Consider the following 25,792-nt stretch of genomic DNA (forward strand, 5'->3'; position numbering starts at 1 on the left):
GTCAGGATGCAGGCAGCGTCCAATCTCTCTCTGCGCTTTGGAACATCGATAAATTTTACAGCTAAACCTGGTTTCCGTCTCTTCTGTAGCAACAACTGTCTTAGAAATACAATTAGACCCAACACATATTTTTGCTATCTTTGGGTGTTTTCCTAGACCTCTGAAGGGTCCAAGCTTGTGAAGGCTGCACAGCAACGTGTTTAGAATTCTGTGATCGGCTAGCTTTGGGGATTAATGATGCCAAGTGTGCAAAATCCGTGCAGCCCCTACCTCGGCAGTCCCCAGGGTCAAGCATCCCCCCTCGAGGGGGTGAGGCCATCACCTCAGTGGGAGGAGAGATCGGGATGGTCTCCAGCCGTGGCAGGGGCAGGGCGCGCTACCACCACCGGCCGTCACCTGCCGGCCAGTGAAAGGCTCAGGCTGCCACCAGAGGAAGGAGATGGAACGAAGCCTGTCAGTGTTTCATTTCCAACAGGGGAATCCAAGAATTCTCAGCGTAAAGTAAAACCAGAGACAGTACCTCGAAACAACGCACACGGAAAGGAGAAAACACCCAGGAAACGGAGTGGTCAGAGCCCCTCTGGCCCAGCTGCCTCAACGCTCCGTTTTTCCAAACAGAACCAACAGGGTTAGAGGCCACAAACTTGGCCAAATTATGTCTTTCAATCTGATGTTCAGCATTATCTCCTGGTAATTTTCACCACTCATGTTTCTGCAAGTCAAGACCACCACCACTCAACAGACAGGAAAATAAAAGCCCTTAGCACGGCAGCTGTAAGGCAGAGCCCGAAGTAAGCTTCTCCTCCTCTCTGGATTGGGGAGACAGAAGCCTCTTGCAGGGTCCAAGCCTACTGAGCAAGCGTAGCTCATCCTGGGGAGGGATGGGAGCCCCAACTGCAGGAATGAGCACGGGAAGCAAAGTGAGTACCTGCATCCATCACTTACACCTCAAGACTGCACTCTTGTTCCACTGTGTGGCTACTGGCACTTTGTTCTGTACATCTACCCAGCAAAATGTGCTGGCCCAAGGAGCGGCCCAGGGCTCGACTCTGAACCCATGGCCGTGAGCACTGCTTCCTGGCCTGAGGACATGATGGGGTCCTGCTTTTGGCGCAGTCTCCCATGACAGCCTGTTTAATGTCCAGGGATCCTATGTGGAGGGATGTGCAAGCTAACCAGAGACCTTGGCCCTGCCAGGGCTGTCTTCTTGTGTAAACACATGCTCTTAATACTAAACACGCCTTGTTAACAGCCTCACTGGCTGACCATAGCCACTACCACGCACAGCAGCTCCCGGGGACACCGGGAGGAAGGGAATTTCTAGTGTGGCCACAGAAAGGAAAAGCTTAGGAAAGGTCAATCAGAATGACTGACTCTGGATTCCACCTCCCCACTGATGCCGGCACTCTAAAGAGAGCAGGAGGGGTAGGAAGGGCCATGAGCAAGACAAAGGGACGTCTTCCCAGATGAGGGCAGAAGGAGCCACCAGCTCAGACAAGCTGAAGGGCTGCCTGCATGGGGGCCCGCCGTTGGGGGCCTGACCCAGCTGTGGCTGCAGCCGGTTGGCATAGAGAATGGGCGAGGGAAGCACAGAACCTAGTCCACAGCCTGCTGTTGCCAAGCTGGGGAGCCAGGAAGAGGGCAAGGAAAAGGATAAAGACCCCCAGGGCTCCCTCAGCCCATCAGGGACACAGTCTTAAGCCTTCGGGACCAAATTCCAAGACCTCATGCTCAGGTCATCTGTGCTGTATCTTCAGAGGGAGGGAGGATAACGGCTGACTTGTATGGCACAGATGATACAACTTTCTATTTAAAAACAAAATCAGGGGGCGCCTGGGTGGCTCAGTTGGTTAAACGTCTCCCTTTGGCTCAGGTCATGATCCTAGAGTCCTGGGATCGAGCCCCAAGTCGGGTCCCTGCTCAGTGGAGAGTCTGCTTCTCCCTCTCTCTCTCTCAAATAAAAAAAAAACCTTTAAAAATAAATAAAATAAAAACAAAATCAGCTTCCTAAGGCTCTTTGACCCAAAGCAAATCCTGGGGGGAGGAGAGATCACAATCTGAGCATCTGGAGTCCTTGACAACATTCAATTCTAACAAAGAAGTCTGATTTGTCTTCCTGTCTTCTAACTTCTGGCAACTCCCCCCTCTGCAGTTCCCTGGGAAAACAAGAGGCATGTCCATGCCCACAGTGGGTCCAGCTTGAAATAATGTTCTCAGGTCTTTAACCACCCAGCCTTCCCTTCAAGCTGCTCTAATCAGCTCCAGGTTTACGCCACACTGAAGCCAACATTTCCCTCTGTGGCTTCGCTTTCCTATGGGGCGAGTTTCCACCTCCAAAGGGATTCAGAGGTTTCAGATACATCTCATGTCTAAATCACTTTTATTGCTCGCTTTCTTTCACTGCTTTTGGGACTTCTATTATTGATGCTATGATAGAAATAGAAAAAGGGTCACTAAAAGAAAAACTTAAAAATGAAATCCGGGGAGGGGCGCCTGGGTGGCTCAGATGGTTAAGCATCTGCTTTTGGCTCAGGTCAAGATCTCCAGGTCCTGGGATCGAGCCCCTCATCGGGCTCCCTGCTCAGCAGGAAGTCTGCTTTTTCCTCTCCCCCTGCTTGTGTGCTCTCTCAAATGAATAAAATCTTTAAAAAAAAAAAAAAAAGGAAATTGGGGGCACCTGGCTGGCTCAGTCTGTGGAGCACATGACTCTTGATCTCGGGGTCATGAGTGTGAGCCCCACATTAGGCATAGAGCTTACTTTAAAAAAAAAAAAGGAAATTGATTTAAATATAATCTATGGCATCTAAAAATTTCAGATTTAGAAAGTGCCTCTAATACTCCCTTAACTGGCCTCAGACACACCCGAGCTGCCAGAAGTCAGGGGACACCCGACAGGACAGGATCGAGCGACAAGGTCCCTAGGAGGGCGCTGGGCCCAGATGTGAGTGAGAGCATGTAAAAAAATGGGCACAGTCTCCAGCATCTTTGCCTTTTTAATATAAGATTTGTTTTCATCATTTCTGAGTGTAACACATTTCTTCTAAAAATAGAGCTCTTTGCTTGTTCTGAAACTTCACTCCCACTTGGAGGTGACAGGGCGTAAGGCTGACCGTAGCTGTGGGGCGGCGCTGCCAGCGGTCCCTGGCCACAGACTCTTCACGGGACTCTGGGTGCTCACGGCGAGGAGGAGTCCACTGCAAATCCGCGGTACTGAAGAAACACGACAGAAAGTTCCGAGCTCCCATCCATGCCTGGCGTGGACCCACCCGAGCACGGCTCCCACAGGCCACGGGGCCAGATGGCAGCGGCCCTTCCCCCAGGAGGTGCGGACAGAGGGATCCCGCACACATCCACCAGAAGACGGCAGGGTCCCCCTTCTAGCACACCGGTTAAGAACGGCAAGTGCACAAACACACAAGACATAGGGACGCAGGGCTGAGGACGTTACACTCCTGCCCGGGGCCAATGCAGACCTGGATTTAATATCATGGAACTTGCTGGGGTTTTCTCACAACACAGATGAAGAGTGAGAATCTCCCCTTGCCCCCAAGAAGAGCCTGGTTAGCTCCTGAATCCAAAGATGCCCTTGATGTATCCAGTGAGGCCACTCTTGGTCTTCTGCTCCAACTTGTCCTCAAGAGGTGGGAAAGCCACATGGTTGAGGGCCAGGTCAAAGAACAAAGGCTTGCAAGGGATGGGCTGGAATCCCGGCGGGAAGTGCACGAGGTTGGCTTGCTTGGTGACGAGGGAGGGGTCCAGGCAGAATGTCTCAAACCGTTCGACCAGAGGCTGGGAGTCAAACCAAAGGGAGGAACCCAGGAGTTAATCACTGACCACCAGTGGAACACGCACTACGTGCTGAGCACCCAGTTCAGAGCCTACATGGGCTTCCTCGCTTGATCCCCACCAATCTCCTACGAGGGTGTCATCACGTCCCCACCTCATAGCTGAGAGTCACCAAAACCTAGAGAGGTGGAGAGCGGCGTGGGCCAGGCCAGGGGCACAGGCGTACTGGGCGTCCCAGGCCGAGCTCCTAGCCAGCCGCGCCGCACAGTCCAAGTTCCTAAGCTCCTTATCTGGGGCCAGCTAGCTGACACGAGCAAACCTTATACAAGCAGCTGTGACGTCTCTGAGCAGAAGGGAGGCAAGTAGGGGGTTTGCTTAGAGATGAAGCGTTGTCTGTTCTACAACTGAGCACACATTTCTAGTGAGTTATGAATTCTACTCTTTATTCCTCAAAAGCTGCATCCCAGACATACCTTGTTGTCCTTGACTTGGGAGGAAGTCTCCGTTTGGTGGGAGTCACTTGCATCTGAAAGTTGCATAGGGATTCAGTAAGAACAGGGACTTAACACGATATAGTCACAAATGACACCTGTCACATGTATGGGTTCTAAATCCCAAGAGCAAAGGCAGCAACACGTGGGGAGGTTATAGCCCTTTCCTTCCTGGGCCGAGGTCTAAGCAGCGCCGACAGACGATAAACCCCAGAAGCAACGTTGTCAGGCCAGTGGAGCCCCGACGGTTGTACGAAAAATACTATTAAGGAGGAGGAACCTCGGAACTGGTTCTCTAAATTCTTCCACACAGGGGCACCCAGGGGGCTCACTGGGTCAAGCCTCTGCCTTCTGCTCAGGTCATGATCCTGGAGTCCCAGGATCGAGCCCCACATGGGGCTCCCTGCTCAGCGGGGAGCCTGCTTCTCCCTCTACCACTCTCCCTGCTTGTGCTCACTCTCTTGCTCTCCCTCAAATAAATAAATAAAATCTTAAAAAATAAATAAGTAGGGGCGCCTGGGTGGCTCAGTCATTAAGCGTCTGCCTTCGGCTCGGGTCATGGTCCCAGGGTCCTGGGATCGGGCCCCGCATCGGGCTCCCTGCTCTGCGGGGAGCCTGCTTCTCCCTCTTCTACTCCCCCTGCTTGTTCCCTCTCTCGCTGTGTCTCTGTCAAATAAATAAATAAAATCTTAAAAAAAAAAAAGTAAATAAATAAATTCTTCCACACAGTTTGATGCCTTCATGTGGCAGAAATAATGGCAGAAAAAAATAAAAATCTTACAGATTAACTAGAACAGGAGTGTAGGGGGCGGGAGAGGGGAGGGATACCAGCGAAGGAAATTTGGGAACATGTCACAAGAAGAGGCAAGTGGCTCACCAAGGATGGCTGCTGCCTGCAGAGAACACTTTTCTGACCTCACTTGCGTGATGAGCTCTTGCACATCGGGCAGGTCCTGTAATGATTCAGAAAAACATGTACTCATGAGCCAGAGCCGGGCCAGACAAGTGCGCCAAACTAAGCTGAGCTAAGTGATCCCACCACTATTTTCACAGGATTTTAGACTTTATAAACAGTTTACCCTATTTAAAAAACAAAACAAAACAAAAAACGCTAGCCTGCTAGCTCCGACGATAGAGCATGTGACTCTTAACCTCAGGGTCGTGAGGTCAAGCCCCACAGTGGGCGTGGAGCCTACTTAAAAAAACAAAATGGGCACCTGGGTGGCTCAGTTAGGCGTCTGCCTTCAGTTCAGATCAGGCTCCCTGCTCAGCGGGGACCCGCTTCTCCCTCTGCCCCTCCTCCTGCTCCTCTCTCTCTCACTCGCTCTATCAAATAAATAAAATCTTAAAAAAAAAAAAAAAAAGGCACTAACTTGTTCCAGACAGGAAAAGTGATGCCTTAGCTTAAGTAATAATGCCTGGAGACCGTAGCGAGGATAATATTATGAATAAGCATATCACACGCAACATGCATGATGGGCCAGGTGCCTTCTGAGCAGTTCACACAATTGCTAATTCCATTTTCGTAATAATCCTGAATTAATCTGTACTCCACTTTACAGAGGAGGAGACTGAAGCACAAAGGGGCCCCGTGGCAGGCTGCAGTCTCCCACCTGGCAAAATCCGGAAAGATCTGAACCCCTCCCGCCTCTATTCTCAGACTTAGGTCAGACAGGGATTTGTAAACGCCTCTTCCTGCCTCCTGGGATAATCGTCCACACAGTCCGCCCTCACATCCCGGGGCCAAGGACACCCCATCATTACGCTGCCACCATGCTGGTCACATACCCCCTCACCGACTCCTTCCCATCCCCAACCTTCACTGGAGGACCTCCTCCTTCTCGCACGTCTCGCAAGTCTGTGTGGCTCTGAAGGCAGAAGCCTGGTGTGTATGTTATCCCGGAACCCAGTGCTGTTCTGAGGGAACAGGTGAACGCCCACAGAGCAGCGGCTCCCGCGCCAGCCTGCCCAGGGCAACCCCGGCTGGCCTTTCCAAACGGTCTCCACTAGTAAATAAACGTGCCTGGGTTCCCTGGACCAGTTGGTGCTTCGATCCCTACATCATTACAGCAGTCCACAGCTTAAAAAGCCAGCTGTCATTCAACAAGCAGCAAAACGAACCAAACCACCAAGTACTTTCCATCAGCAGGTAAGCTTTGAGGTATACCCAGATTGCCTGGGGGGGTTGCTAAAAGGCAGATTTTGACTCAGTAGGCCTGGAGTAGGGCCTGGGAGTCTGCGTTTCTAACAAGTTCCCAAATGCTGCTGCTGGTACAGGCACACTTTGTGGGGAAAGGCTTCATCACTGGCTCTCAACTCGGCTGCATATCACAATCAGTGAGGGGCTTTACAAAATCCCAATGCGCACCCCAGACCCTACAGGGATCAGAACCAGAATCTGGGGGGATGGGACTCAGACAGCCATCTTTTAAAAATCTTTTCAGGTGACTATAACATGTAGCCAAATCTGAGAACAGTACTTGAAGTTTATTTTAACCAGAGGAATGGCTTTCCTTCTTAGTGCCCGAGTCCATCTCAGGCCTGGAGCGCTCAGGGCCGCACCACACCCGCAGCTGGCCAGGGAGGATGGGCCTGAAGTCGTCTCACTGCATAGCTTCCCTGGGCGTGGGGGCAAGGAGCAGTGCCACACCTTTAAGCTGTTCCTGAAGGCCCTGGCGTCAGAATTTACTTCGTTTGCGTACTTCAGGACTCGGTCATACAGGACAAGGGCTTCGCTCCACTTCTTCACCAACACATAGGACTGAGCAATGAAAAAACACCTGGCGGGGAAGGGAAAGAACCAGAATATTCTAGAAGATCAAGGCTTTCCTTGAAGTTTAGGCTCAATTTTAGATTTGGAAACAGGCTTCTTAACCTCAGGATCAGTGCAGGGAAGACCCCGACATTCTCCATGCCCCGGCTTGCCAGGCTACCCTCCACTCTTCCCTGTGCTGTGCACGTCCCACACTGTAACAGACCCACTGTATTCTACTTACTGTCTGACTCTGCGGCTCCAAAGGCACATGGTGGAAGCTGGGACAGGCCCGGAGGAGGAATGCTGCCCAAATATGAGTCCCACCCACCGCCCACACGTCCAGCCAGCTCGCTCATCCTTGCTCACCTCTTTTTCAAAAACCAAACCCAAGAATCCTCTTGCTAATGCAAACTATTCCACTGGGGTCAACAGAGCCTGAGGGCTGCTGGTCCCTGACAGAACACGGGCCAGGAAGAGGGCTAACAAGAGCGAAGATGTGGCATGCCAGAGAGTAAGAGAGTGCTGGGGTGTGACGGCCGGGGGGATGGAGGGTGGGGTGGGCAATTACACACCGGCTCTATTTTGCCATTCTGTCCACACCCTTCTCCTGCTCCACACAGCCCACCTTCAAGTTACAAATAACACGATTCATTTAAAAACAAAAACAAAAAACGGAGCCTTAGCTTTCTCCTAATTCAGTTCAGATTCCACTCTGGTTCTGTTAACTAACACCTTTTCCTACACTTGTTCCTTTTCCACCAGGAGGAAGGAGGGAAGAGGAGGGAGAAGACCTTAACGTGTACCCCCCCACCTCCTCCGCCCTATCCAAAGAGCAAATGAGGTACACTGGAAACTCCCAGCCAGTACCTTTAGCAAAGGCTTCCCTTGAACATGCTGGGCTGACTGTTCTGACCATCAGAAAGGTAACCATACAGCCAACGACCCAATCTTCTGGAGTCTGGTCCATGCTCCCAAAGCTCACAGAGCCAGCGGGCAGCATAGGAGAACTCCATCCGCCCCATGGGACCTTACCTATAAGCCTTAAACACCAGCGTCTTGAGGCCTATCTCTTTCTGGAAGGCTCGGTCCTCCTCTAACCCAGGAAGCTGGAGCAATTCCACCAGATTCTGCACGAGAGATACAACAAGAGAACTCATCAAGAGCAGGCCTCAGACTGGGTTTTTGACAGGAGACCTTGTAAAAACACACACAGGCAAAAAGAGAGCCCAGGCCAGCAATAACGGGAAGGTCTGTGAGGAGTGGCCTGGCAGCAGCCCCGCCTAGTGTCACCACCACCCCCTCTCTGCTACCGAAAGCCTGGTTGTCCTTTATGACTCCATTCACACCTCACCTCCTTCCGAGACTTCTCAGACCAAGTCAACTAGAGGGGATCTCTTGGTCTGATCTTTCATTTCAGAGTGGCCCTCCGTCTGACAGCTCCCATAGATGCCTGGATGGTGTGCATGTGTCTCTCATTCTTACTGACCAACCCCCAGTGCGCCAAGACAGTGTGGCCTCAGGTCTCAGGAGTCCCACAGCACGTGGGAGAGGATCTTGCACAGGCGAGGCGCTCAGGGAACACCCGAGGGCTTGCTGGCCTCTCCGCACCCACACGTCGAGCGTCGCGGCTCACGGCTGAGAACAAGGCCTCTCTTCCTGAGCCACTAACAGCTGCTGCTGGTCCCAGCCCCTTCGCTACGCAAAGCTAAGTCATTCTGTGTCTGCGAAGGACAGGCCCTGCTTCCCCAGTCCTCGAGGGTCACCTGCAGAATGATGTCATAGAGCCGGATGAGGTCCTGCGGCCGCGGGGAGCGCTTGCTGTCATCTTCCGGCTGCTGCTGTAGTGCCTTCTGCAGCCCCTTGGCCATGTTCTCGTTCCGCCTGACAGCCGTCGACAACTTGATATAAGTCAGGTAGCTGGAATGTACCACACGTCAGCTCAGGTTATGCTCAGGGAAGCTGGCGTTCTGAGAAGAGCACTGGACCACAAGTTGGGACTGACCTAGGGGAAGGGCGTGGGGGCGAGGGCGTCACACAGCAGGGCCATTTGACCTGGGCCTCAACTCTGGCTGCTATTGGGTGGTAGATCTGCAGGGGGCTGGTATGAGACCTTATGACAAATCTGATTTTAGTTTGAATTATATCCTCTGTTTCTGTCTTAAAGAGCCCCAAAGCTACTGACTTCAGAGGTCGCTGTTAGTCCTTGAGATGATCCATGGATGGCAAACCCGTTCCTGGAACAAGGATCAGTTAACTGCCTGGCCCACATGACAAGGATACTGAGCTCCTACTCATCTGATGACCTTCTCTTCTCAGAAGATACTAAGGGACGCTCTCTTTGGATGGTTATGCGGATGGATCCGGGGGCACCGGGGCATCACAGTTTGAAGGTTTTCTGAGCCCTGTTAAAGCTCTCAGAGTCTTTTCAAGGTTAGGAAGTTGGATCAACTCCTGATTCTGACTCTCTGTGGCTGTTAACTACAAACATGTGCCTTAACCTCCTGGGCCTCGGCTTTCTCACAGGACTGCTGAATACAAGACATTAAATGGTCATTCTTGCTCGACATTCACATAATATCTAATTCCCTCATGTAGATTAAGGTACAGGGAGGTGTTTTTACAAAAAGGGAGGGGTTAGGGGAATGGCTGAAAATGGCCAGGTTCATGAAAAAAATTACAAGCAGTAACTAAGCAATGAAGATTTCAAGGTCACATGGGGTAGAGAATCTAATGAGAAGTGCACTTTTTCCCAAGTCATTTTACTTCTCCCCACAAAGTTCCAAAACTGTCACTCTTCCTTCCACCCCTCTTCAGGGTGAACAGAATGATCCACACCTTTAAAACAAAATTAAACTTAACAAGGTGATTTAAAAATGTATATGAAAGAGCAAAGGGACAGAAAGCGTCCAGCTGTGTCTGAGGAAAAACCTGCTGGGGGGCTTGCTCCACCAGACACCAAGACTCAAGTCATAGGCATTCACTGTACTGGTGCAAGTACAGAAAATAAATCAGCAGAGCAGAAGAGCATCCAGAAAAGAGCATGAGAGGAGAAAACGGGCTGCATGCCGGACGGAGCTGGCACCGCAGGTGAGTGGGGAAAGGACGGTGCAGTCCATAAACCGCACCCAAACAATCCATCATCCTCACGCAAAAAGGTGGAGGAGATCCTTACACCACACTCAAAAATAAACTCCAGAGAGAATCAAACTGGAGTTGAAACTGAACTTAAATGTAAAAGGGATGACAGAAAACATTCGGAACACAGAGGAGAGTAATTTTCGGAGCCTGGCAAAAGGAAAGCAGTTACCTCTGGAAGAGAAAGAGGAATAACCAGCGTGGGGCCAAAGGGAGCTTCAAAGTTACTAGTTGTGTTCTTTTTCTTAATGTATAAAATTTAAAATTGTATGTATAATAGGATAACATACAAATGCCATATATACACTCCTATGTGATAAAACATGCATATGTACGTTAGTATTATCCGCTAAATAATAAATCAGAAATTAAAATGCACGTAAACATTATATATACTCTTTCATTCCAAGGATATATTTTACTACAGTGCTAAACAGTAAAAAAATTATAGCCCTTACCTGTGCAGGTATTGAAGATTAGATACCTTCCCCGACTCCCCTTCAAGGGTATAATCTCTCTGTTTCTGTGGAAAGCAATAAAGGTAAAGATAAAACAGCTGATCCCGCCCTTGGCTCTGACCACCTCATTCCATGGTGTGGTCTCCAAAGTGCCTGAGAACACAGGCACAGGCTCTAGTAAATTAGGGGTCCTGAAATATCAAAGATCTCCTGGGCATATTCTAGAACAAGGCCACACAGTTGTCACCAGCATCTAAAAACTGGACTTAAGTAGGAGAGTTCAGAGAATGGCCAGTCAGGCTTCCTGTCCACTGCTCCCGTGTCCAGACCCAAAGCATGAACAGCAGACAGTCCACAGCCCATGGCACCATTTCCGGGTTTGTGCCTTAGACCCACATTCTGAGATCTAACCCCTTAGACTGTCAGCTCAGCCTTTTGTGGTTGGTTGAACAATGGCTCCTCAAGATACATACATCCCAATTCCAGGACTTGTGAAGGTGTTACCTCACAGGGTTCAAGATGGGATGAAGTTAAGGATCTCTTAATTAGCTTGGATTATCCAGGTGGGACCAGTATAATCATAGGTTCCTTCTAAGAGGGAGGCAGGAGGGCCGGTGACAGACAGAAGTTATTGGGACTGAAGTAGAAGTCAGAAAGGAGTGAAGGTGCTAAGCTGCTGGCTCTGAACATGGAGGAAGGGGCCACAAGACAAGAAGTGTAGGTGGCCTCTAGAAGTTGGAAAATGCATTCTCTGGAATGCTAGAAATGGATTCCTCCCTTAGAACTTCCAAAGGAGGGGTGCCTTGGTGGTTCAGTCGGTTAAGTGTCCAACTCTTGGCTTTGGCTCAGGTCGTGATCTTAGGGTCGTGGGATCGAGCCCTGCGTCAGGCTCCACGCTTAGTGCGGAGTCTGCTTGAGATTCTTTCCCTCTCCCTCAGCCCCTCCCCCTGCTCACGTTCTCTCTCTCCCCCTCTAAAATAAAATTAAAAAAAAAAAATAACAAAAAAAAAACCCTTGCAAAGGAATGCAGTCCTATGAACTTTTTTTTTTTTAAGATTTTATTTATTTATCTGACAAAGGGAGACACAGCGAGAGGGAACACAAGCAGGGGGAGAGGGAGAAGCAGGCTTCCCGCTGAGCAGGGAGCCGGAAGTGGGACGACCTGAGCCAAAGGCAGACACCTAATGGCTAAGCCACCCAGGGGCCCCGCTATGAACCTTTTTTAGATTAACAACCACCCAGGGGCGCCTGGGTGGCTCAGTCGTTAGGCATCTGCCTTCGGCTCAGGTCATGGTCCCAGGGTCCTGGGATCGAGCCCCACGTCCGGCTCCCTGCTCTGTGGGAAGCCTGCTTCTTCCTCTCCCACTCCCCCTGCTTGTGTTCCCTCTCTCGCTGTCTCTCTCTGGCAAATAAATAAATAAAATCTTAAAAAAAAAACCAAAAACAACCACCCAAAGCTGTGAGAGAATAAATGTGTGTTGTTTTAAGCCACTAAGTCTGTGGTAATGTTACAGCAGCCATAGGAGAAACTAAGACACTGTGGTATCACCATCTTCATTACCCTCTGTGAGGTGTCCCTGCAACTGCTGCTGAGTTCAAGGTGAATGATGGAGGGCAGGGCTCTGTATGTAGCGACTAAGTGGATGAAGGTAAGTATAATATACAAAGGCAGCTTAATGGGAAAAGGAAATGGGACTACAGCTTAACAAATATTCATTGAACATTTTATACTCAAGGCACCACGGGCAGATGGTAAACTATATAGCTGTTTTTAATATGCTTATAATCTTGGAAAAAATAGGACAGAAAAATATAAAACAATATACGAAATGTTAAAAAGCAATTCTTGATTAACTACCAAACAAAAATTACAGCCACAAGTACCAGATATTTAGAACACGGGGAGATGCTGGGCTAGGATGGTGCCGGCAGGCTTCTCAAGAGATGATGAACTATGAGCTGGACACTGAACACCAGACGGGGGCTGGACAGGCGAAGAGGGAGAGGACGACAAGCCAGGTGTGAGGAGGGAAAGGAGAACAGTGTGGTTAGTGCACGGGGGTGGGAGAGGCAGAGTAACAAGACAGTGAGTACAGCAGCGTGACGCAGAGGACCCAGGGGGGAGCAGCAGAGTGTGATCTGGAAACAGACACCGGCTCATGGAGTTGGAACTGCACTTGTTAAACCAATGGGCTCTCAAGCAGGGTGCACACGACCCGACTTCTTATACTGGGGTATAAGAAGAAAATCAGAACTTCTATTTTTCTCATTTCTACTGAATAAAGTATATGATTTATAAATAAATGTATCAGAGGTACATGCTGAATTCTACTTACGGGTTGCATTATCATGAAAGTTTGCAGCCCACTGCTCTAGACCTGGGAGATGGGATCTAGAAAGATCCCATGTTTGCTGCTGGCAGGAAAGACCTGGAGAACTGAACCCAGACCAAGATGGGAAAAGCCATCAGACTTCCATAGCAGTCCAGGCATAGGACAAAATCAGAAACAGGGCAGGGGCGAGGGATGGAAAAGTGGAGAGAGAAGTCAAAGGGAGAGCTAGTAGGATTTCTGGTGATAGGGAAGAAAGAGACAAAGACAGTCCCAAGGTTTTCAGCCTAGATGCCCGAATGAAATCATAGTGACATTAGAAAAAGGGAGCACTGGAAAAGTCCACCTGGAGCCATGAATTTGCAACCAAAGGCTTCACAGGTAATAAATGAATCCATTAGGAAGAACAGGATGGAGAGAAAATTTCTCAACCTGATGGGGAGTTCAGAGGCTTCTGTCGTTTGTCAGCCCATCACTAGATCTAAAAATACCTTGGCTAAGAGTCTGTGCACTCAGACCACTGGGCCCACCCCCCCCACCCCCGCCCCGAGAACAAGACACACAGACTGAGAAGGAGCTCAGCCAGGAGCAAGAGCCGGTGGCCCAGCTGACAGTCCTACCTGATCGGGCTTGAGCTCTTCCCGCACGGCCTGGATGGCGTCCCGACACTCACTGAGCATGGATTCAAACAGACGCTCCTTGGTTTCTTCACTTTCAGCCTGAACAAGGGCAGAATGCAGTAAAAAAATTTTCCTCTGAGTAAGCTACAGTATTCTAATGGGAGGAGGGAACAACTGTGCCTTGATTCCCCCCCATCATACACAAACACACACATCCAGCCAGAAACACCCCAAATCAGAGATCGTTTCAATTGTCACTAGTCTCTACCAGGTAAGATTTTTCTTATAGGCTTATTCATTATTCATACGGAAACGGAATGATATATATATATAGATAGATAGATATACACATGTATGTATAAATATGAAGTGAGCACACTGAAAAAGGATCTGCATAACTGATCTGAAATGATCTGTCAAACAACAGATGCTTTAAATTTTTTCCTATCATAGAACTTTCTACTACTTTCCTCCACCATTTCCGCCTCTGCTCAGGACCTGCCCCCGACATTCCTGAAACACGGCACACGAGAACAAACGGTCTCAGGCCTACTGTGTGCCTGCAGAGTTACCCTTACAAACGTACCCCGAAGACTTGCCTATCCTAGACTTCTTTTAGGTCCAAGTGAGTAACGTTACTAACCAATACCAAGTCAAAAATATATTTCTCCTAAGGATCACACGAAGCTCCTTTCACCACAGAAAGTGTGCCCTTAGATATTCCCTGTGGGTACGCTGAGGTTGACAAGCACTCCATGACAGTCTGCACAAGGTTCAAGGGCGTCACCCCTCTATTAGCCAGCTGGGAAAAGGGAAAAGTGATTCATTAACGGAGTACCTGCCAAACCACATTACCATTCTAAAGAATCTGACTGAGCTGGTAGGGGTGGATGAGAGGCAGAAAGGAGATGAACTTGTGTTGCCGGCAGACCCACTGTGACATTAAAACATCAACACTCCATTATTATATTTGACTTTCCACAGAAACATCCAGTCGGATCTCTTGACATTCAACTGACCTCTAAGATAGCCCAAAAGAAAACCCATTACTGCCCACTCCTTTAAGAGGTTGGTAGGGGCTTAAAGAAAAACCTTTCCTTCCCTTAAGAACTCTTATGTTTTTCCTAGTTTCCAGTGTGTGTGGGGGGGAAGAACTTCCTTGTAAATTACCCAATATAAATCAAACATACTTTTCTACTTATATTGACTTTTCTGTTGCTCACTAACTTAGGAAAAAATCAGGGGCACACTCATTCTATAAATCTCTAAAGGCAAACATAGCCACTATTAATGTACTGAAACCTAAACAGCATTGTCCAACAGAACTTTCTGTGATGGGGCACCGGGATGGCTCAATCCGGGGAAACATGAGACTCTCCATCTCCAGGATGTGAGTTCGAGCCCCACACTGGGTGTACACATTACTTAAAAATAAAATCTTTGGGGCGCCTGGGTGGCTCAGTTGGTTAAGCGACTGCCTCCAGCTCAGGTCATGATCCTGGAGTCCCGGGATCGAGTCCCACATCGGGCTCCCTGCTCAGCAGGGGGTCTACTTCTCCCTCTGATCCTCTTCCCTCTCGTGCTCTTGGTCTCTCATTCTCTCTCAAAATAAATAAAATCTTAAAAAAAAAATAAATAAATAAAATAAAATAAAATAAAATAAAATAAAATCTTTGGGATGCCTGGGTGGCTCAGTGAGTTAAGCATCTGCCTTCGGCTCAGGTCACGATCTCCGGGTCCTGGGATCGAGCCCCGCACCGGGCTCCCTGCTCAGCAGGGAGTCTGCTTCTCTTTCTCCCTCTGCCTTTGCCCCTCCCCACCACTCATTGTCTCTCTCAAATAAGTAAGTAAAATCTTTAAAAAAAAAAATAACATAAAATCTTTATTAAAAAAAAAAAAAAGAACTTTCTGTGATGATGGAAACCCTCTCAGCCACCCTGTCCAGTCCAGCAGTCATCAGCCACATGTGCCTACTGAGCACCTGAAATCCTCATTAATTTAAGTGTAAACAGCCACAGGTGTTCAAGTGTCTAGTGTACACAACGGCGCAGAGAAGCACTTCACATAAAACGCCGTTAAGCAGCAACTCAAGTTAGCAAGACTCTTCGTAGTAACAGTCTTGCTTGCTGGCCAAATGTTCTGAAGCACAAATCCTGTGGACGGGGGCAGCCGTGTAACAGTTAACGACCTGACTCGGGTCTGTGAAGAGACTCGGCAGCAGGTGCCGTGTGTGCGCGTGTGTGTACGATACACGTACGTACACACACACACACACACCCCGGAGCCACACTGTGCACACACACACACACTGTACACACACACACAGTACACACACTGTGTACACACACACACACCCCGGAGCCACACTGTGCGCACACACACACTGTACACACACACTGTGTACGTACACACACACACACTGCGCACACACACACAGCACACACACACTGCACACATGCACACTGTACACATATACACACTGTGGACATGTACACACACACACACACACACACCCCGGAGCCACACTGTGCGCACACACACACTGTACACACACACAGTGTACACACACACACACTGTGTACGTACACACACAGTACACACACACACACTGCACACACGCACAGTGTACACACACACTGTGTACATGTACACACACACACACACTGTACACACACACACACTGCACACACACACTGTACACACACACAGTGTACACACACACACTGTGTACGTACACACACAGTACACACACACACACTGTGCACACACACAGTGTACACGCACACACACTGTGTACGTACACACACAGTACACACACACACACTGCACACACACACTGTACACACACACTGTGTACACACAGTACACACACACAGTACACACACACACACTGTGCGCGCACACACACACACACACCCCGGAGCCACACTGTGCACACACACACACACTGTACACACACACACAGTACACAGTGTACACACACACACACCCCAGAGCCACACTGTGCGCACACACACACTGTACACACACACTGTGTACGTACACACACACACACTGCGCACACACACACACTGCACACATGCACACTGTACACATATACACACTGTGGACATGTACACACACACACACACACACACCCCGGAGCCACACTGTGCGCACACACACACTGTACACACACACAGTGTACACACACACACACTGTGTACGTACACACACAGTACACACACACACACTGCACACACGCACAGTGTACACACACACTGTGTACATGTACACACACACACACACTGTACACACACACACACTGCGCACACACACACACACTGCACACATGCACACTGTACACATATACACACTGTGGACATGTACACACACACACACACACACACCCCGGAGCCACACTGTTAGCAGGCAGGATGAGCTCATGCATCAGTTCTGATGTCTTACAATCTGGCAGATATGCCACCAACACCATTTTAAGAAGTTCGACATTTGGGGCAATGGGTATATAAAGAGAAGAGTAAACTTCATTTCACCAGCTACACAGGATTTGTCTGCTTTACTGTAGAGAGAGTGCAGCTCAAATAAAACTAAAATGATGCAAAATATAAACCTCTTTACTGCCATGTATTACTCTTGTTCCCTCGGAATAAGGACACCTCTACATCAAGGTGCTGAACGTAAGCAAACCTTCCACTGCTTCCACAGAAGTCTAAGTTCCACTGGGAACTTTACCGAAGACTGAAACCACACTGCAGGAAAAAGCCCATCGGAAGGGGAGAGCTTCAGTCACGTGGGTTTTCTGCCACCCACACTGCACGGTGACTCAGAGATCACTAATCTCTGCAGCAGAGGTTCTCAGGGTTCTCCCCGGGCTGAACAAAATGTCTCCAAGTAGGAAGCCTGAAACGTACTTTGCTACTTCACTCATATTTACATACCTATCTTGGAGGCTAAAATCATCCTGAAAAGACAACGAACAAGAAACACCTCTCTACACGCAGAGGCAGGATTCCTCAGCATCTACATGCAGACCCAAGTCAGTCATGGAACCAACAGGAATGGGCTCCTAAACCCAAGCGGCAAACTCCCTGCATAAGACTTTATGGTCTGCCTGCACCTTTTTCCAGGCGTGCCTCTGAGACAGAGAAATCTTCAACCCAGAAGTAATGTGTTACTTGGACCTAATAAATAAAAACAAATTCTAGATCAATTTTTATAAAACTTGGAACACCCCAAGATGTGCTGACAGCCTCAAGACGTGTCTCAAGGACCTGAAGAGGGAATGCAGCTGCTGTGTGTCCTGAGGTAGAGACCCCCTGCTATTCAAGAGAGTTTCCAGATTGTTTTCACTTGTCTACAAAGACTGCTGGAAGGTGGCGGTGTGACTAAGAGACAGACAAGGCGAGTATGACCACATTCTCCACCACACCCGCAGGAGAACCAAGGGAATGGGAACCAAGCCTTCCCCAGGCCACTAAGGTCCAGGAAACAACACATGGAAATCTGGTAAAGGAGAATACAAACCTCACTTAGGAACAGCTTTTTTTTTTTTTTTTTTTTTAAAGAGAAGGACAAATGGTCTCCCTTTCGCCCACACATTAAATTATTAACCATAACCCAAGGATAAAACTCATCAAACCGGCCATCTCTCCAAAAGAGCTGACAACATCCTCACAATGCAACCACCAGTGACAAGTCAGGCAGAATCAAGGATTAATGAAACAAAACAGAAACAAATTATAAAGTAACACAATTATTCAGCCCAAGAAGACATAAAGCCTGGCTCAGGAGACCAAGAATTTTGCAACTGGATTTTGGCAGCGGATTAATTCCCTGCTCTTGTCTTTTCAGTCTAACACTTTATCTCCCTGAATTATTTCTTCCTTCTATGCTTTTCAGTAAACTGTTGTTAGTCTAGTATTTAAATGTCACAAAACCTCTACAAGCAAGCATAAACGGCCTACCAAATGCTTGCATTCCAGTCCCTACGGGGCCAATACCAACACTAGCCAGGCGAAGAAACATGAAGAGGCGCCTGGCCGGCTCAGTCGGTGGAACGTGCGACTCTTGATCTCTCGGTTGTGGGTTCAAACCCCATGCTGGGTGTGGAGATTACTGAAAAGTAAATCTTTACGAAGAAAAAAAAAAGAACATTGAAACCAAGAGCCCTGCATCTCCAAGGCACAGCTCTTGGTCCCCAGGGCAGGGAACAACCCACACAATGAGAACAGGGAAGGTGGAGAAGACCTGTGTGACATCCAGCCAAATAATCTGGTAGTGGCACCAAGGGGCACGTGGTTCTTCCTGGGATTAACCTCAAATGGCCAAAGGGCATTTTCCCTAGTTAATAACCCATGGTTGATTCAATTCAATAGATATTTAATCAGCTACAGTGCTAGACCCGACATCTAAGGATTTAACTGAACTTTATTTCATACTGTACTTGAATTATTTTACTTAACGGCTAGATTTGATACATATGTGTGTATAGGACAGTAGGCACTGAACTGTTTTAATGTTAAAACCTTACCGGGATTCCCTGGGACTGACACACATTTTGTCTGATCTACATCTTTCACATCTGCCACATTATTTAAAGACCTCTGATACTTAGAAGGGACCCTAATGCACTGTAAGATCTTTAACAACCAGAGAACTGTATTCACTGCAATCAGCAAATTAACCAGGCACTTAATAGGGGCTAACACTACACATCCAACAAACACTGAAATGATAAGGAAATATTATAAATTTTATGTCAATAAATTCAACAATGTACACGAAATTAATAAATGCCTTTTAAAAATAAGACTCATGCAAAGGACATAAGATGAAACAGAAAATCGGAGTAGCTCTTTATCTCATAAAGGAATTAAATTTAAAACAAGCAACAAAATTTAAAAACCTTCCCGTAGGGGCGCCTGGGTGGCTCAGTCGTTAAGCGTCTGCCTTCGGCTCAGGTCATGATCCCAGCGTCCTGGGATCGAACCCCGCATCGGGCTCCCTGCTCCGCGGGAAGCCTGCTTCTCCCTCTCCCACTCCCCCTGCTTGTGTTCCTTCTCTCGCTGTGTCTCTCTCTGTCAAATAAATAAATAAAATCTTTAAAAAAAAAAAAAAAAAAAAAAAAACCTTCCCGTAAATATCAAATCATTATGCTGTACACCTGAAACTAATGTTTTATGTCAATTATATCCCATCCCAAAAAAGGAAAAACAAACCCTTCCTACAAAGAAAACTCTAAGCCCAATAGTTTCACTGGTGAATTACAACAAACATTTGAAAAAGAAAAATACTGGTATTACATAAATTCTTTCAGAAATAAGGAAGGAAAATCTTCAAACTTGTTTTTTTTTTTAAAGATTTTATTTTATTTATTTGACAGAGAGAGAGAGAGACAGCTAGAGAGGGAACACAAGCAGGGGGAGTGGGAGAGGGAGAAGCAGGCTCCCGGCCGAGCAGAGAGCCTGATGCGGGGCTCGATCCCAGAACCCTGGGATCATGACCTGAGCTGAAGGAAGATGCTTAACGACTGAGCCACCCAGGCGCCCCCAAACTTGTTTTATGAGGTGTGTACAACCCTGATACCAAACCCTGAAAAAAGACATTCTAAGAAAATTATAAGCCACTTCCTCATGTAAATAGATGCAAAATTCTTAAATAGTAGCAAATGAAATCCAGCAATGTATAAAAAGTACAATAATATACCATAACCAAGTGGGGTTACCTCAGATATACAAGATTGATTTAACACTGAAAATTACGTTAATAGCCTTCAAATATTCCTCCCTCTTCAGCCTTTACTCTCAAATTGAAAGATGTGAAACTGTCCTCAGTACGGCTCCCTCTAAGCCTCTGCTTTCTTACAGCCTTCACACACTCCACCGTAGCCCATGGAACAGCAATTAAACACCCGTATGCCATTCCTGCTTGCCAAAGCCTTTTTTTTTTTTTGAAGATTTTATCTAATCATTTTACAGAGAGAGAGATAGTGAGAGCAGGAACACAAGCAGGGGGAGTGGGAGAGGGAGAAGCAGGCTTCCCACGGAGCAAGGAGCCCCAAGGACCCTGGGATCATGACCTGAGCCGAAGGCAGACACTCAAAGACTGAGCCATCCAGGCGCCCCTTGCCAAAGCCTTTTAATTTTTTTTCATCTCTTCACAAATATCTAATAAATAATTAAAATACATAGAGCTAGTCAAAGCATGGTCCTGGGACCAGCAGAATTAGCATCGTTTGGGAACTTATAAGAGAAGCAAATTCTTGGGCCCCAATGCAGACTTACTAAATCAAAATCTCTGGTGGGTGGGGCCTTGAGTATTTTTTTTTTAATGATTTTATAACTTTTTTCATCAGTGTACCCTTTCCCCATCCCGCCCAACCACCTCCTCTCTGGTATATCCTAGATTCTATACATTATAATCTATGTTATATACTATATTCTTTTAATAAAATATGCTAGGGGAGAGAAAACATTTAGCAAGTCATATGGAAAATACATTCACAGCATTGTATTATATTTATCAAAAGAAAGTCCACCTGTAAGTGGACCTACACAGTTCAAACCTATGTTGTTCAAGAATCAACTGTTATTTTTTTTTTAAATCTATTCAATGTTGGAGTAACACTGCTGTTTTGTCAAGTAGGCTCTAACATGGGGCTTGAATTTACGACCCTAAGATCAAGAGCTGCACGCACCACCGACTGAGACAGCCAGGTACCCCAACATTGCTCTTTTTTTCTTGCCATTACTACCAAAATTTTGGTCACTCTTGAACTGCTTTAGAAGGAACAGCTACAGGGCACCTGGGTGGCTCGGCTGGGCGTCCAACTCCTGGTTTCAGCTCAGGTCGTGATCTCAGGGTCCAGGGTCATAAGACTGAGCCCCATTGTCGAGCTCCTCACTCAGTGGGGAGTCTGCTTGAGAGTCTCTCTCCTTCTCCTCCCGCCCCTCCCCCCGGAGAGCACACTCTAATAAATGAATCTTAAAAAAAAAAAAAAAAAAAAAAAAGGAGCAACAGTGACCTGAAGACCCAGAAGTGAACCCTTCAAATATGCTAACACTCAAATCTGAGAGTAATCCTTTTAAAAATGTACACAAAGCTCAACTAGTCATCACGATTGAAATGATCTTCAATTTTAAAAGCAATGGCTTCAAGTGCAATTGTAAAATGCTTTTACTTCATCTAATATAGCTCAAGCTGATTTTATGAATAAGGCAAAAGATCTCCACCGTGTGGGTTTTTATTTTTTAATTATGCATACAAAGCAGGAGAAAGATAAATTCAGATAAAACCCCACTATCCCTTCTCTTTCCACATGGGAAACTCCCCTGCCCCAACTAATCTACTAAACTGGAGAGGACTATTTGCTTCAATTAACGTTCTGCTCATTCCATCTAATCCAGGGGCCCAGGACTCTGCTTTTGTACCATGTACCATATTAAGATTACATTAGCTATTCACCAAAGCGAAGTAAAATGATCCTGTTACTAGCCTTCCTGATACATGGAAAAGTTCAAGGAACACGAGCTTTGGAGTCAAATGGGCATGGTTTATAGGCAAGCACTCCCTTCTATCAGACGAGTATGGCTCAAGTTATATGGTCTCTCTCAGACCTGTTTTCCCATCTGTACAATGAGAATATCACCCACCCCATAAGATTAAAAAAGTAAAAACTTGAAAGCTTTAAACAGTGTATCTGGGACATTAAGGAAGACTATTACCCTCCTTTGCTCATCTCTGAGGTGTCTCTGTCCAAGTGACCACCATGTATTTTTAAATTTTGTGAACTGATACAATAAGACCATGGAAAATCGTTATAACATGCTAAGAAAAACAGGATTCAAAATCAGATTGCAGTATGATTTCTACAAGTAAAAAAATGCGTAACATCACTTGTGAACATGAAAAAGGCTAAAAGGAAATCCAGCGTTGTCCTTTTTATGAGCAAATGCAACATCAATGAAGGTATATGGGAAATGGGACTTTAAAACATTTACCTTTTCTAAACTTTAAGCTAAATAACTTTTTAAAATTAGTAAATGTTAGCTTTCCTTGTCCTTTAATATACGTGTGGCCCGTTCCTGAAGAGACCCCCCATTTAATCTGCCGCATGGCCACCCCCCAACCCTGACCGCAGCCAGAACTCCTGCCCCATTGTCACTGACGGCAGCTCTTCTCTTCCAGAACATACCACAGTGAACAAAAGAACTAACCCAACCACATAAGCTCAAGAGCTGCTATGAGAATCGAAGTCCAGAAGAGACACTACCATACAACAGTGCCAATGAAATGCTCTCCAGAAAAGCTTCTCAGTCTTTTAAAGGACAAATCAACTTACTAGTATTGCTCTCGTCTTCTGCCCTTTATGCAAATCGAAGAGAAACGAGAGAAGCAACACACAACCTAGACAGAGGCACAAAGAAGTTCTCCCACTGTTGAAAGCTGTCCTCAACCCAGAGTAGCTACTTCGGAAGAAGTCACTGAAAAGTTTGGACGCTTAAAACAACTGATGAGCACAACCAACAAAGCACTCCCACGTACAGATTATTCAGGGTGCAATGGCTTACTGTGAAGGGGCAGGAAACGCCCCTGGGGCAAGCTGCAGACCTGCTCAGCAGCTGGGTGTTTTTTTAAGATGCTCTTTACCCCATGGAGGAAGAGATCCAGAAAGTGTCTTCATCACTGTCTACTTTGTACAAAGCAAGATCACCAGGATCTCTCATCTTTTGGAACTTATTCAGTTGTTCATACCCACGAACAGGTAACAATTATGTCCATAAGCAACATCGAGCAGTACCACTTTGCATGAACATGGCGTAAACGCGACATGTAGAACAAGATATTCTGGCTTAGCCAGACTCTCCTGGAGAGGCTCAGGAATGACAGGGGCCCCTTCAGGGACAGAAGGCTAGCACAAGAGGTCAGAGAGACACAACAGTAGGCCGCTGCACCACCTGCTGGGCCGGACGGGACCCCTCGCATTAAGCCAGCCTCTCACCGCTCTCATTTCCACGTCCACGTCGAGGACTGCCGCTGCCAATTATCTTTGCCCTCTCAATGCAAGAACTCTCCTATGAGCTCAACTTTTACAATAATTTGGTGACCAAATCTCAAATAGCATTAAGACAAATTTTTGCTTTGTGAGAAATGAACACCCATCTACATCGTAAACACACAAGGACAACTTCAGACACACACGGAAGAGGGAACGGGCAGCTGCCCCTCACCTGGGCAATGGCTGCTTCGTTATCAGCCAATCCCAATAAAAAGATCCTCACTTTGTCGATCTTCACTGGAACCGTTCTCCCTCTCCATTCCACTTCGCTCATGGTGGCTGCCTGTTTGGCCCGAGTCTGAGTGATCAATGCCTGGAAAGTTTTCAAAAGTCAAAGCTTTAATTGCTGGTGGTGAAAGGTAGAAAGAACTGTTAGTTGTCTCTTTCTATAACTAACATATTAGGCCTTACAAAGTAGTATACAAATTGTATTTAAATTCCTCCATGGTATCATCTTTTTTTTTTTTTTTTTTAAAGATTTTATTTATTTATTTGACAGAGAGAGAGAGACAGCGAGAGAGGGAACACAAGCAGGGGGAGTGGGAGAGCGAGAAGCAGGCTTCCTGCCGAGCAGGGAGCCCGATGTGGGGCTCGATCCCAGGTCCCTGGGATCATGACCTGAGCCGAAGGCAGACGCTTAACGACTGAGCCACCCAGGCGCCCCTTGGTATCATCTCTTAGCTTATAGAAACTCAAACATTAAAAGGACATAACAGAAAGTTAAAAAAGAGCAACACTGGGGCGCCTGGCTGGCTCAGTCAGTAGATCATGTGACTCTTGGCCTGGAGGTAATGAGTTCAAGCCCCATGCTGGATGTGGAGCCTACTTAAAAGAATAATAATGACAAAAAATTTTTGAAAACTTAAAAAAATTAAAAAGAGCAACACTAAGTTTCAGTAAGAGTATAGGAGAGAAACTATCTGTATATTCTATAAACAGAAATGTAATTTAGTAGAAAATTCCTTAAAGATATTTGTCAATATGAATCAAAAGCTTCCAAAATATTCAACCCCATACTTAGGAATGTATCTTAAGGAAATAACTAAGAATGTGTACAAAAACACTGATATTCATGGTAATACTATTTATCACTTAATCAACAATAGTGAAGTGCTCAAATGAAGCAGACTTCAGTACAATAGAGTACTACGTGGCTATCAAAACATGACAATGTAGGAATATTTACTGAAGTGGAAAAAAAAACCACTCGAGATGTTATATTTAAAAACCACGTTACTGGGGCGCCTGGGTGGCTCAGTTGGTTAAGCATGTGCCTTTGGCTCAGGTCATGATCCTGGGGTCCTAGGATCGAGCCCCACATTGGGCTCCCTGCTCAGCAGGGACTCTGCTTCTCCCTCTCCGTCCGCCCCTCCCCCCCCCCGTTCATGCGCTCTCTCTCTCTCTCAAAATAAATAAAATCTTTAAAAATTAAAAAAATAAAAAGCACGTTACTGAACAGTGTATACTGAGATCCCTTTTTTTTTTTTTAAGATTTTTATTTATTTATTCGACAGAGAGAGACACAGCAAGAGAGGGAACACAAGCAGGGGGAGTGGGAGAGGGAGAAGCAGGCTTCCCGCGGAGCAGGGAGCCGGATGCAGGGCTCGATCCCAGGACCCTGGGATCATGACCGGAGCCGAAGGCAGACGCTTAAGAACTGAGCCACCCAGGCGCCCCCTGAGATCCCATTTAAAAAATATATGCCTTGGGACCCCTGGGTGGCTCAGTTGGTGAAGCATCTGCCTTCGGCTCAGGTCATGATCCCAGGGTCCTGGGATTGAGTCCCACATCAGGCTCCTTGCTCAGCAGGGAACCTGTTTCTCCCTCTGCTGCCACTCCCCCTGCTTGTGCCCTCCCTCTCTCTCTCTGACAAATAAATAAAGTCTTTAAAAACAAACATATACATATATAAGCGCATGCGCCTTTTTGGGGCAGCTGGGTGGCTCAGTCAGTTGGGCGTCCAACTCTTGGTTTCAGCTTGGGTTGTGGTCTCAGGGTCATGGGATTGAGCCCTGTGTTGGGCTCTGCACTCAGCAGGGAGTCTGCTTGGGATTCTCTCTCTCTCTCCCTCTCCCCCAGCCTGTGCTCTTTCTCGCTCTAAATAAAATCTTAAAAAATATATGTACATATACCTTTCTTTCCTACGTATACAAAAAT

The 25,792-nt window shown here is 47.2% G+C and overlaps 1 protein-coding gene across 2 annotated transcripts in view; it reads right to left on the reverse strand.

Annotated features, from left to right (window-relative positions):
- Positions 1-2,975: 2,975 nt before the first annotated feature.
- SRP68 (signal recognition particle 68) overlaps positions 2,976-25,792 on the reverse strand; it is a 32,382-nt gene continuing 9,565 nt past the window's right edge. For both annotated transcript variants that reach the window (XM_036088572.2, XM_036088573.2), the window contains 9 exons: positions 23,808-23,948; positions 13,576-13,674; positions 10,626-10,690; positions 8,796-8,949; positions 8,065-8,159; positions 6,928-7,057; positions 5,155-5,230; positions 4,260-4,312; positions 2,976-3,789 (listed from right to left, as the gene is read on the reverse strand). In XM_036088572.2, the coding sequence (XP_035944465.1) occupies positions 3,562-3,789; positions 4,260-4,312; positions 5,155-5,230; positions 6,928-7,057; positions 8,065-8,159; positions 8,796-8,949; positions 10,626-10,690; positions 13,576-13,674; positions 23,808-23,948 (1,041 nt within the window). In that variant the 3' untranslated portion in view covers positions 2,976-3,561. The remainder of the gene's footprint in view (positions 3,790-4,259; positions 4,313-5,154; positions 5,231-6,927; positions 7,058-8,064; positions 8,160-8,795; positions 8,950-10,625; positions 10,691-13,575; positions 13,675-23,807; positions 23,949-25,792) is intronic.

The sequence above is a fragment of the Halichoerus grypus genome, chromosome 2, assembly GCF_964656455.1.
Source record: "Halichoerus grypus chromosome 2, mHalGry1.hap1.1, whole genome shotgun sequence".
NCBI classification, from domain to species: domain Eukaryota; kingdom Metazoa; phylum Chordata; class Mammalia; order Carnivora; family Phocidae; genus Halichoerus; species Halichoerus grypus.